The sequence below is a fragment of the Sporothrix schenckii genome (assembly GCF_000961545.1).
Source record: "Sporothrix schenckii 1099-18 chromosome Unknown Cont47, whole genome shotgun sequence".
NCBI classification, from domain to species: domain Eukaryota; kingdom Fungi; phylum Ascomycota; class Sordariomycetes; order Ophiostomatales; family Ophiostomataceae; genus Sporothrix; species Sporothrix schenckii.
In genome coordinates this window covers 5,138,268-5,150,739 of record NW_015971148.1, presented here as the reverse complement: position 1 = coordinate 5,150,739, position 12,472 = coordinate 5,138,268, and the positions used below count along the sequence as shown (strand labels likewise).

The 12,472-nt window shown below is 59.3% G+C and overlaps 5 protein-coding genes across 5 annotated transcripts; 1 reads left to right on the top strand and 4 right to left on the bottom strand.

The window, feature by feature from the left end:
- Window positions 1–106: 106 nt before the first annotated feature.
- On the bottom strand, window positions 107–1,165 carry SPSK_04420 (uncharacterized protein; the record flags this gene model as incomplete). Its single annotated transcript, XM_016731227.1, has 1 exon — window positions 107–1,165. The coding sequence occupies one exon, from the start codon at window positions 1,163–1,165 to the stop codon at window positions 107–109; it is 1,059 nt and encodes a 352-aa protein (XP_016586157.1).
- Window positions 1,166–1,658: 493 nt separating this feature from the next.
- Window positions 1,659–2,892, top strand: SPSK_04344 (uncharacterized protein; the record flags this gene model as incomplete). Its single annotated transcript, XM_016731152.1, has 2 exons — window positions 1,659–1,778; window positions 1,816–2,892. The coding sequence occupies 2 exons, from the start codon at window positions 1,659–1,661 to the stop codon at window positions 2,890–2,892; spliced, it is 1,197 nt and encodes a 398-aa protein (XP_016586156.1).
- Window positions 2,893–3,850: 958 nt separating this feature from the next.
- Window positions 3,851–6,037, bottom strand: SPSK_04048 (oxidoreductase; the record flags this gene model as incomplete). Its single annotated transcript, XM_016730861.1, has 2 exons — window positions 3,851–4,478; window positions 4,785–6,037. The coding sequence occupies 2 exons, from the start codon at window positions 6,035–6,037 to the stop codon at window positions 3,851–3,853; spliced, it is 1,881 nt and encodes a 626-aa protein (XP_016586155.1).
- An 857-nt stretch (window positions 6,038–6,894) lies between these two features.
- Window positions 6,895–8,616, bottom strand: SPSK_04174 (prenylcysteine oxidase; the record flags this gene model as incomplete). The annotated part of the gene is made up of 1 exon (XM_016730985.1): window positions 6,895–8,616. One exon carries the CDS (start codon window positions 8,614–8,616, stop codon window positions 6,895–6,897), a length of 1,722 nt encoding a protein of 573 aa, XP_016586154.1.
- A 1,050-nt stretch (window positions 8,617–9,666) lies between these two features.
- SPSK_04562 (uncharacterized protein) lies at window positions 9,667–10,314 on the bottom strand (the record flags this gene model as incomplete). Its single annotated transcript, XM_016731365.1, has 1 exon — window positions 9,667–10,314. One exon carries the CDS (start codon window positions 10,312–10,314, stop codon window positions 9,667–9,669), a length of 648 nt encoding a protein of 215 aa, XP_016586153.1.
- Window positions 10,315–12,472: the final 2,158 nt, after the last annotated feature.

The following is a 12,472-nucleotide window of genomic DNA, read 5'->3' as shown; positions in this document are numbered from 1 at the left end:
AGTTTGTGTAATGATGGGTGCATATACATTGGAATCACTGTCAAGTTTCTATTTCCCCTGACGATGCTATTGACTGCGTTTTGACCCCCCACCACCTCCCCCCAAACTACAACGGCGGCTCGACAACACCGACCTGCTCGACGATGCGCGTATAGTGCTCGACCCGCCGGTGGTTGGCAAAGTTGAAGATGGTCTGCTTGGGCCGCGCGCACATGTCGAGGTCTAGCGTCGCCACGAGCAGCTCGTCCCCCAGCGTCGCTGTCTCGGCCACTTTGCGGCCCAGCGGGTCATAGATGACCGTCCCGCCAATCAGGCCGCCGCCGGCGCCCTCGGCCTCGACGCCCGCCTTGGCCACGTGGACACTGAAGCACGCGTTCGTGTAGCTGCCGGCCTGGCAGCTGATGTGGTGGTGCAGCAGCGCCAGCTCCGTCTGCTCCTGGACGCTGCCCGGCTCCTGCGGCTTGTAGTCGGACGTGTTGTAGCCGCACAGCACGAGCTCCACGCCCTGCAGGCCCAGGCACCGCCAGGCCTCGGCCCACCGCCGGTCGTTGCAGATGAGCATGCCAGCAATGGGCTGGGGGGTGTTGCGGCCGGCGCCGTCATCGTCGTGGACACCGGGGATGCGAAACGCCTGGAAGCCCAGATTGCCCGGCGTGAAGTAGTGCTTTTCCAGCTGCTGCGCCGAGCCGGGTGGCAGCAGTGTCGTGCGCCCGGGCAGATGCACCTTGCGGTACTTGGCCACGACGGCGCCGGTCCGGGCCGAGTAGTAGATGGCCGTGTTGTAGTCGGTCGTCGTTTGAGGCGACGCGGCATCGGTCCACCGCTCGGCATAGCCAATGCTCACATCGACGCCCAGGGCCGACGCCCGTGCCAGCAGCGGCTGGAGGTGCGGCGAGTCCACGATGCTCGGCGCACCGGGCGCATCCGACTCGGGCTCGAACAGGGCAGCCACTTCGGCGGCGTCTGTCAGCAGAGCGCGCGGGAAAAAAGTTGTCAGCGCCAGTTCCGGGAACACGACGAGCTGTGCGCCCTGGGCCGCGGCGTCCTCCAGCAGCGTGAGCAGGCGGGCCAGGGCAGGCTCGCGCGAGGCCGGGCCGCCGGGGTTGGTGGGCGCGTGGGCAATGGGGCCCATCTGGGCCGCGGCGACAGTAATGGTACGGGGCATGGTCAAAGAGTGTTGGCGTTAACTTGGAAGATGATGCTGTGGGAGCCACAGAGTCTCGATTGCTTCTTTCTCTCTCCCTACTAGAGTCCACACGAACGACAGACAGACGACAGACACAGACAGCAGACGCGGTCCCTTTCCCTCTTATGCGCCATCTGCACAAGAGCTGCCGACATTTCCCCGAATCCTCATTGGCCGCCGCTTTCGGCACCCTCGCTCCTTCCGTTCCCAGTCTGGCACTGATAGCACTTAGACGGAAGGCCCGATAAGCGGGACGCTCCGACAGGCGCGGCTCCCAAACCTTCGCCATTGGGATTGTGAAGGACCCACCAGCGTAGCAGGTCACGTGCTAGTCCCTAGATAGGTGGTCCTGCCCCTGAGATGCCTCGCCTGCTATTCCTGTAGAATATCATACACTTTATCCCACAGGGGCTCAGGGACGCGAAACTGAGGCAGGTATGGATTTGGCGAACGTTCTCACCTACACACTATAATGGATACAGTTTTGGCCGAACACTGTGTGTCACCGAAGCTCTACAGCCGGCGGGACTGGTACAAATGGGTTGAGATGGTGAGAGATACTGCTGCCAGCTACTGGACGTACTGGGATCCTGTCAGATTGCAAAGAGACAAGCCACCGATCGAGCCAGCTATACCGCAAGCCAAAAGAACGACGGCTCCAAGCACCCAGGGCGTGCCAACGCGGGCCACATCCCGGCTCTCTCAGGACTCCTCTGGGGCCACGACACCCCCAAGAGACCTCGCCAACGGGCAGGCCAACGGCTACGCCGGCCACCCTTGACCGAGGAGAGCTCCCCGAGTTCTCTCGGTATTGGACTGAGCGGGAGCTTTATACAGCCTACGATAATAAGCAGTCTGTGGTCAGGTCCTTGATCCACCGGTCGGTGGCTCCCCACATCGCAGACCGGCTTGACGATCTCCCAGACGACTCTATTGCTGGCTGGCTAGCTTTTCTCTACAAGCACTATGGAGAAAACAAAGAAGAAGCAATGCTCCTAGCAGAAAAGGAGTACCAGGCAGTCCTTGGGAAGTTCATCGCCAGGACGCCAAAGGAGTGGTTTACGAGCTGGCGGAACGCTCTACACGAATGCGGGCGGCTGAACCTACCATGTACGATATCTGGATCTTGGTTACGAGACTTGTACGTCGTCCTGATTCCGCACTTTGCAGACATCGCCATAGAGACCCGCCGAGCATACAACTCAAAGGACCCAGACGAATATGACGTCCGCCGCGCATCCCATTTGGAGTCGGAGGTGCTGCAGGCGACGACGTGGCTTGAGCGGTCTCGATCTTTGTACTCTGGCAGGGTCGTCAAAGGATTCGGGTGTACAGCGTCTCTCGACCCAGCTGACGATGGGGCGATTCAAGGAGCAGCCAACAAAGGCCTGCCAGCTCAAAATACCGACGAGCAGCCTCCTCCCTACGCTCAGAAGACGACCTACAAGAAGAGGCCGCGCACGAACACACGAGGCGGGATCCACCGCCCCGTGAAGCGTCAACAAGGGGACCCAGGTGAGAAGAAGTGCGAGGGATGCTTGAAAACAGGCCACACATGGGAGCAATGCTGGGGACTTTTCCCGGAGAAGGCGCCAAAAGGTGTGCACACCAGCCGACTCCGCCACGTTGTAGCAGTAGCTGAAGCTGTCATGTTTAGCAAGCCAGACCTTGCTCAACGCGTCACCGACAAACGCAAGCACCTCTAGAAAAAGGGGGGGGGGTTCATGGCATTCAATATCCTGCTTCTCAACACCTGCAAGCCTCTCGCGAATTCTCACAAGCCGCCTCCGTATGCCTTCAGGCCAACAGACATTATATATCATTCGAAATGTACACTTGCAAGGCCAAGCGGTAACCTCTCCGCGACAGCCACTGCACAGCACGACCCTGAACCTATGCGGAGTATTACCGAGCACTCACATCCCATCCGCAGTCGGCTGGGTCCTGCTTCGGAGCGCCCTCGCCGCTTGCGTGATTGACAAATGAAGCAGTTGTGGCCGATTGCGTCGAATGCGAGTGCGATGAGTCGACAGAGTCACCTCGTTGTGTTTTATTTCAGCAACCGTATTCGAGATTGTTACTCATGACGATGCATTGTTCCTGGAACAGAACTTTATTTGATATGTCTGGTGTGGGTGCCGCCATCGATGAATCTCCTATCTGGAGGTCTGGAGGATAACCGTGACAAAAGACCCACTGTAATTCTATGGGTCGCCCGCAAAAAGAGAAGGCCGGCTCAGGATGGCAGGAGCCTGAGTGAGGACCCACAGCTCCACGATAAGATAAGAAGTGAGCCAAAACTGAAAGGGACCCATTTAATTGGCCTTTTTAGCCAATAAGAGACAACTGAGAAAAAATATCTAGTGTCCAAAGAAAAAAAATACAACCAAAGCTGCCAGCCAAAGTTCAGTCTCTTCTGCGACCGCACAGATCCGACGACCACCCGACGACGACGAACGACGGTCCACAGCCCCGACTGCTGCTCACCTCCTCGATTCGTTTCTTCCTCTTGTTCTCTCCCCCCCAATCGACATGTCCTTCCGTGGAGGAGGCGCACCGCGCGGTCGCGGTGGCTTTGGTGGCCGTGGTGGTGGTAAGTCGGGATGATCATGGCGGGTGGTTCTACGGTTCTACGGCCCTGTCTGCCTGTCTGGCATCCGTACGCTAACGTAGCTCGCAACAGGCCGCGGCGGCTTTGCGCCGCGCGACATGGGCCCGCCGGCCTCCGTCGTCGAGATGGGCGCGTTTGTGCACGCCTGCGAGGGCGAGATGGTCTGCAAGAGCGTCAACGCCAGCAAGATCCCCCAGTTCAACGCCTTTGTCTTCCTCGAGAACAAGACCAACGTCGGCAAGGTCGACGAGGTCCTCGGCCCCATCAACCAGGTCTACTTCACCATCAAGCCCTCCGAGGGCATCCAGGCCGCCAGCTTCAAGGCCGGCGACAAGTTCTTCCTCAGCAGCGACAAGCTGCTGCCCTTTGAGCGCTTCCTCCCCAAGCCCAAGCCCCCACCGGGCACGGAGAAGCGCGTCAAGAAGCCCGGCATGGGCGGCGCCGGTGGCCGAGGCGGTGGCCGTGGCGGCTTTGGTGCCGGCGGTCGCGGCCGTGGCGCACCGCGCGGTCGGGGCGGTTTCGGCGGTGGTGGCCGTGGCGGCAGCGGCGGCTTCTCGCGCGGCGGCGGCGGCGGTTTCTCCCGTGGCGGCGGTGGTGGTTTCTCGCGCGGTGGCCGTGGCGGCAGCGGTGGCTTCTCGCGCGGAGGTGGCCGGGGCCGGGGCGGTTACTAATTGTTCTGCACTGTGTGTCTATAGAGTCCGTTTGTGAGGAGGGCCACCGAGCCTACTCTTATAAAAAAAGCCAAAAAAAGGGTGGAAAACAACGGCGTTTTGGATGGATGGGATTATCATTGCTTCCACTTATATGTTCTTTTTTTTTTCTTTTCGCATTTTCTTGTACTGGGAATGTCTTGTCTTTGGTCAGTTGTCTTTATTTCTGATTCTGATTACTCAATTCTCGTCACTGTTGTATTGGCTTTATTTTATATGCTGTGTCTTGTGTTTTGTGTCTGTTCTATCGACTCTCCCTCTTCTCCATCCCACTCACTGCGTCTGCTTTTCAAACTCGTCCAGCCAGCCATCAAACTGAACGTGCCTCGCCTGGGCATCCGCAAACGTCGCATAGTCCGCCTCCCGCCCGTCGGCGTACGCCTCGTACAGCGCGCCAATGCTGCGGGCCGGCAGCGGCTCCAGCGCGTTCTGCCAGTCCTGCCACTGCCAGGGCACGTCCGTCACCTCGCCCGTCGCGTAGTCGTAGAGCGACAGCTTGACCGCCAACGGGCTCTCGCTCTTGTTGTCGCCAAGCGCTTGGATCGCGAGATTGTTGGCCGACACCAGCCGCAGCTCGGCCTTGTCGCCGACAATCGACCAGATGTAGGCGGGCTCGCCGGGGAAGGGCTCGCCGCGGGCCAGACGCACGAGGAGGGTGGCCGTGCCGTCGCTAAAGTTGTCGGTTTCGGCCCCCTTGCCGTCCTTCTTGTCCAGGGTGCCCACCACCGTCACGAGATCCGGCACGTTGGACGTCACCGTCTTGGCCACGACCCACTCGCCCTCTTTGGCGCCGGGCTTTTGCAGCTCGATCTGCGGGCGCTGCAGCTGCGAGACCGTCTTGGTGTTGGTCGCCGACAGCTCGCCCAGCACAAACTGGATCGGGTCAATGGTGTGGCCGAGGGTGATGGTGACGACGTTGCCGCCGACGGACCGGTCTGCAAAGTAGCCCAGCGACTCCAGCAGCGCCGTGCGCGTCGCGGACCCGCCGTAGCCGTACGCTTTGCTGCTCAGCACGCGGCCCAGCCGCCCCGAGGCAATCACGTCGCGCACCGCCAGGTACGGAGGCGCCAGCCGGCCCTGCAGGCCGACGGCGGTCCGGATGCCGTGTTGCTGGGTGAGATCCACCAGCTCGCCGGCCTCCTTGTGGTTGGCCGCCAGTGGCCACTCGGCGTACACGCCAAAGTCCTTGGGTGCATCCTGCCGCTTGGCAGCCACCGCCTTCAAGATGGGCAGCAGTACGGGGTAGTGCAGATCCACGCGCGTGGCCACCGACACGAAGTTCACCTCGAGCTTGCCGGCCACAATGTCCGCTGCCAGCGCCTCCGCCTTGCCGTACGCCGCCGTCGTGTCGGCCGGCAGGCCAAAGTGCTTGATGGCCGCGCGGGCGGCGTCGACGCTCGAGTTGAGCAGCGCCACAATCTGGAAGCGTTTGCGCCCGCGCTCCGACAGCAAGTACGGCAGGTGCGCGCTGGCGGCCCAGCTGGTGACGGCGTTGGTGGACAAGCCGACGAGGGCAACCTTGATTGTCATGGTGGCGGCGGGAGTGGTGGGTGTGCGTGTGGAAACTATGGAAGTGTACGTGGTGATGGTAAGGCTGGTGAATCGCGAGTACGACTTTGTCGGCTGCAATTAGTTTGAGTGCTTGGCAACATGCAAGACAGCGTCCTTTATACAAAAACCATGCACCGCACACTGACGCTGTCGACACGGCAGTCGTGTTGCATCTGTTGGTGTTGATCGATGTGGGAGAATGACGAATTTGTCAGCTGACGGATGGTGCAACCAGGGCCAGTCCACCCAAGTGCCTCTGCATAGTGCGCCCACGACATTTGTTGCCGGGAGGAGGACAGAGGCCCGTTGCAACTGCAATGTTGTGCAATCCTGGTTCGATTGTGTGGAAATATCATGGCTTTGACGGTTGTCATTTTTAAGGGGTTGAATGTTCATACGTTAGCTGCAACGATTTTGGACCGAAATGACCTCCTTTCTCGGCCAATTGGGCCGTATTGCACATAATATTTCAAATTTCGTGCCATTTGTCAGCTCGTCGTTTTCGGAGAGAATTGGACGTCAATGGCCTCGGAGAGATTTATGTCTTAGATAATCCTCGGAAACTTGACGCTTTATCGTGAGACGGGGTCTTTTCTCGTATTCGACGTACATCAAGTTTCATGATGGCTGTCGGCGTGCATCACCATGTTCTTCCCCACCGATGTCCGGTGATTGGTGACAGGGCACAATGCCATGTCGTTCGTGGTTGGGTCGCAAGTCATGTGGGAAAGGAGCAAAATCCCCATGTATCAAAAAAGTCAAAAAGCCAATAGAAACCAAAGCAGCAATCGCCAAACTAGACAAATCCTGGACTCCTGGACAACACGAAGTTGCATCTACAGCTCGCCCACCACTTGTTGACCCTTGTCGGGCTGCAGGCCAGCCATCGTCTTGCCGCCCTTTGTCGTTTTCTTTGCCTGCTCCCCCGCACCTTGGGCCACGGTCTCGCCCGTGGACAGGCCCTGGATGTCGTCCACAATCAGGCGTGCCACGTTCTTGCCCATCAGCGCGCTCGTCTCCATGGTCGAGATGAAGCTCTCCATGCCGGACGTGTAGTAGACGCCGTCGCCGACGATGGGGTCCTGGAACGTGACGCGGGGGTAGCCCTTGGGGTATGCGTGGAAGACGTGTGGGTAGTACCACGAGATGGGGGGGACGGACGACGACGACGATGATGCCAATGGCTCGCCCGTGATGCTGTCCGGAATGTCAATGTCAAAGAGCTCGGACAGGAAAGCGGCAGTCACCTTCTCGGGCGAAACAATCTTGTACAGGTACTCCTCGCGCAGGGTGGCCGGGTTGACGGCGCGGCGCAGGGTGCGGATCGAGAAGAATCCCGGCTTGCCGGCGCCGTCGTCGTCGCCGTCATCGCCGTCGTCGGCGGCGAGGGTGGTGAGCACGGTCGTGGGCACGGCGGCGGCCGGTTCGAGGCCAAAAAAGGCCGGGCTCAGACGCAGCGGCGAGGCAAAGAGGGTGACGTGCAGCGCGACGTAGGGGATCGCGTCAATGCCCGTCTGGAGGACGCCGTCGCCGGCCGCGATGCTGCTAAACTGGTAGGGGGTGGCAAGGACAATGTCGTCGTACTCGGCCCCGTCATCCGAGGACGCACTACGACCGGCCCCATCGACTGCCTGCGTCGTCGTTGTCGTCTTCACGACGTACTTGGAGTGGGGCGGCGCGCTGCCCGGCACCAGATCAATGGCCGTGACCGACGTATTGCGGCGGACGGCCGCCCCGCCAGCCCGCACCATGTGGTCAAAGAGCTGCCAGTTGCCGCCGCGGATCTGCGAGGCGCCGCCCGCCGGCGCCAGGGCCATCATGGTCTCGAGGCCGTGCAGCCGGGCCAGGTTGCTGGCATAGCTGGCGCGCGTGCTGGCCTGCACGATGTCGTGGGCATATAGGTCCGACACGCCGTTGGCGCGCAAAAACTGGTCGCCCGTCTGGCTCGTCACGTAGGCTAGCTCCAGCTCGTACGCGCGCGTCGTGAGCGAGCGGAAGGGGAAGTAGGGCGGCTCGTACAGCGCCAAGAACTGGCGGACGGTGGCCTGCATGAGCTTGTCGGCGCGGTAGGGCGCGGTGCCGTAGGTCCAGACCAGCCGCACGAGGTTCCACCAGCCGTAGGCGCGGTCGTCTTGCGTATAGACAAGCCGGTCGCCGTCCCAGATGCCGAGCATGCCGCTGTCGCTGCCGTCGTCGTCGTTGCCGCCGCCGGCCGGGATGCGCGGCAGCGAAAAGTCGGCGGCCGCCCCCTGGAGAATGGCATCGACCTCGACAAAGATGGAGGCACCGAGCTCGACGGGCTGGTTGGGGTCGTCAAAGGCGTGCGCGACGAGGGCGCGGCCTCCGATGCGGTCCGTCTTTTCAAACAGAGTAATGTTGACGGCGACGCCGTCTTGGTCGGCAAACTGGCGGAGATGGTAGGCAGTGGAGGCGCCTGCAGCACCGGCACCGATCACGGCGATCCGGCGTGGTGGGGTGTCGGCCGTGTCGGCAGCGTTGGAAGCAGTGGTCGTCGGCAACAGGCCGGCTGCTGCGGCGACCAACGTCGCGAGCCTCATTGTGCGGCTGTCGTCCAGAAGTTGAGCCTGGAGGATTAGGGGCTTTGAAGCGGCCCCTTTTTGTCCGAAGATGCCTTCTTTCGACAATGCCCCTTTTTCCTTAGGGGTTCCTTCTTAAAACGATAAAGTAGCACAAAATACGAATGACAAGAGGAAGCTGCGACCATCAAGGCGTCACAATGATGCTTGTGCATGCAGTCGCCTTTAATGTCTTATTGGAGGAAAGAGCAGGAAAGCAAAAAAGCGGGGCCAACGGCTGGAAGCTCCTTGTTGGACCTCCCGAAGGCGCCGGGCGGCTACAAATACAACAGTGGATTCGCTGCTAGTGGAAGATCTAGCAGCCACACGGCATGTTGCTCAGGGCACAGGTGCCGCTGTATCCACTATTGGCCGTATGGAGCGAGTGCCCTATGACGCTGTTTGAATGCTACGTGATAAGACGGAGCAGGAAACGGAGATAATACTACGGAGTCTCGGAGCAGCACGACCATCCGTTCACGTTGGGTTGCTGCGTTTATGCATGTGTTGAGGACTTTTTGTCCCGTTGAAGTATTTGGCTAAGATGTGATCTCTTGAGAAAAAATAAATAGTATTGCCGATGCGGCTGTAGGTGAGAGTTGTATTCTCTCGCGATTGTCTCGTGCAGATATGCAGCTATTGAAAATACAAGACATAGTATGTAAAAGTAGAGAAGAAAGGAAACAGGGCCAGCTTTGGTGCGAAGAGAAGGCATGGTCGCATCGAAAGAGGAAAGAAAGAAACGAGAAAGATATAGTATGAGAAGTACAGTAGGAAGGAAAGAAGAAAAAACGAGCACAAACACAAAAAGAATGTAAAAACCCAAATCCTGATGCAAAACAAAGACTCATCCGACTGAGATGCTAGCCCGATCCATTACGAAGAAACTCCACCGCTGAAACGAGAAAAGAAACGGACGCGAAGAAAACCCAAAACGCCGAGTCGTAAACGATGCAGAGTAGAATGACAGAGGAAAGAAAGGTCTGTTGTCGACGGACAGCGTCAGCCGTCATCCGTCAACCGTCGAACAGCCTACACCAGCTCAAAGTCGTCGTCGTCGTCGTCGACCACCTCGATGAGCTTGGGCTGTGTGAGGGGCGAGTTGGCGGCGGCCTGGCGCAGGACCGCGCGGGCCTTGCGGCCGTGCACGGCCTCGCCGTTGGCGTCGAGGACCTCGTACTCGTTCTTGATCATTTTTTCGGTGTCGCGGACGGTGGGGGCCTTGATGAAGGCGTCGAGGGGGAGGGCCGCGGCGGGGGCGTTGTGGTCGAAGCTGTAGAGGGGCGAAGCGCTCGCAGCCACAAACGTGTCGGCCCGCGTCGTCTTCGTCGGGGCGGCCGGCCCGCCCTGCAGAATCTCCGACGTCGACAGGGCCTTGGACTCCTGCAGCTCCAGCAGGGCCCGCGAGGTCTCGCGGTGGCGGGCGGGCGGGACGTTGGACCGGTGGCCCCGGTCGGGCTTTTGGATGTTGTTGCTGGGCATGACCCAGTAGCGGACTGTGGGCTTCCGGGGCCGGAGGCCGCGGGCCAGGAGCGCGTCGTTGTCGGCGTCCAGCGAGACGTTGAGCCCGCCGGCGTGCATGCCGCGGGCACCGTGCTCCCACTTGGCGCGGTGGTCCTTGGAGCGCTTGAAGTCGGTGTGGGCGCTGCGCAGATCGCGGTCGAACTGGGCGGTCGACATTGTGGTTGAAGAAGGAGTCGCTGGGAGGGTAGGGAAGAGGATACAAAGTATTAAGAGTACACGAGAGAATGAGCAAGAACGAGAGTGACAAGAAAACAGAGCAGCTGAGGACGCTGGCGAGTCGAAAAGAGCGAGCTGTGATGCAAGGAAAGACGAGGCCCAATGAGGAGTGTCAAGTGGTCGTGATGTGTCGAGCACGACGATTGTGGTGTTTATCAGGGCGTGCCCAGTGGTTGCTGATAAGAGATAAAGAAGGGACAGGCGTGTTCCACAGCCTTGTGTAGGACGATAAGAATGAGTTGCAGGTGGAATGTGGTCGTTGATGTCGCTGGCGTTGTTATTTCATAATGCAGCTGGACAAGGCAGAGACAGGAAGGAGAGTGGCAAGGGAAAGGGTCGAGGGCCGACTGTGTGCTATTTATTTGTCTCCTGCCTTTGTGAAGAAGGAACCTCTGGTCACGACCTTGTTGCCCTTTAACTGGTGGCTGCTGATGCGTCCTCGGGTGAATGAGGAAAGACCCAAATCGGGAAAGGGGGAAGGCGTTATCTCTAGCCTTGAGGGCAGGTGTGGGTGTGGGTGTTGAGGCGTGGGCGTAAATGGTGTAAATGGTGTAAATGGTGTGGATGGACAGGGACCAGGACGGCACTACGGGACAGCAGGCACGCTGCCTACGGCGGCTAGAGTCAGATTGCGATAGTAGGAAAGGAGACGGACGGAAGCAGCGAAGGAGAGAGAAAGGGAGGAGGGCATGGCCGGATTGGTTGGTCGGCAGGGCAGGAGCAAAGGAAGTGAAAGGGCGTGCCTGGACAAACTGCGAAAGAGCGAGAAGACAAAGGAAGCGACTGTGAGACATGCCACGGCAGTGCAGAGTGCACAGGGCTGTTGCCAGAGGCTGTGTTCAGAGAAAGGTACCAGCCGTGCCATCGCGCGTAGTTTGTGTTTCTTTGTGTCTTGTGTGTCCGATTTGGGGTCGTTTGATTGTGTTTTGATGGCTTCTGGGCGTCTGTCAGCCTGATCATCGCCGTCATCTGGGCCGTCGCTCCTGCCATTTCCCAGCACGATAATGCAGTAAGTTGAGGCTATGACGCGACAAGAACGGAAGTCGCGACCATTGACAGCCAGGCCACACGCTGCCAGGGTAAAGCCGGCTTGGCCATTGCGGTCATTCTGTTCGTCACGCCCGCCTTACCCGCCTACGAATAGCCCATCAAGGGCTCTAGTTCTGGTTCTAGTCTGGTTACACGCCCCTCCCCCAACTTACAAGACCCTATCGTTGCGCCTGTGCCCGCGCCTGCGAACATGACCCCACAGTGCCGGGCCTTGTCAGCTTGTCTGGCCGATGCTGTCATAGGCCGTCCTGGGTTAGCTTGTGTTTGTGAGTAGTGAGTCGTCGCCCATATTAGTCGTCAGCCTTGGCATGAGCTTCCTTTGGTGCCTGCGTGCGCACCTGCCACCCCCACTCGCCGCCTTCCTTCTTCCTCCTTCCCCTCTCCCCCTCTGGTCAGTCCCCCAGCCGGCACCAGCGATCATGACCCACGCGGCGACAGCCACTCAAGGCTGCAAAGGAAGAGGCCAACCAGAAGCCTGCGCCTGGCACCTGTGCGACCGCCGACGACAGCACCCCCGCATGCGTTGCCTGTGTTGTTCCTCTGATTGACGTGCGTTGGCCCCAAGGCGCGAAAGCTTTGAGAGCTACAGAGTACAGGGAGTGATGTTGCCGATCGTCGGCGGGTTTGGACGATTGCATATTTGCATGTTATGAAGCAGGTTTACAAAAGAAAGGACGAGAGAGGAAACAGTCTTGCGAGGTGATGCAGAGGAGAATAAGAAAGGAATTACAAAGGAAGGCCATGTGCCCTGCAGCCGCCCGCTGGATGGACAGAAGAATGAGGTGGCGGGTGGAGGCGGACGAAGAAGAGGAGAGGAGGAGAGGAGAGGAGGAGAGGAGAGGAGGAGAGAAGAGGAGAAACAACATAATGAGGCATGAGACAGGGGACGAGTGACAAGCATCCAGACGATGACGAAACGCGACCTTGCAACAAGAGGGATGACATAATATGGGATCATTCCGTGCGCAGACGCCAGTGGCATCATTCTGCTGCTGGGCGGAAACGTGCTCCTCCTATTTTGCCGCTTTATCGTGTCATGGGGCTGTTT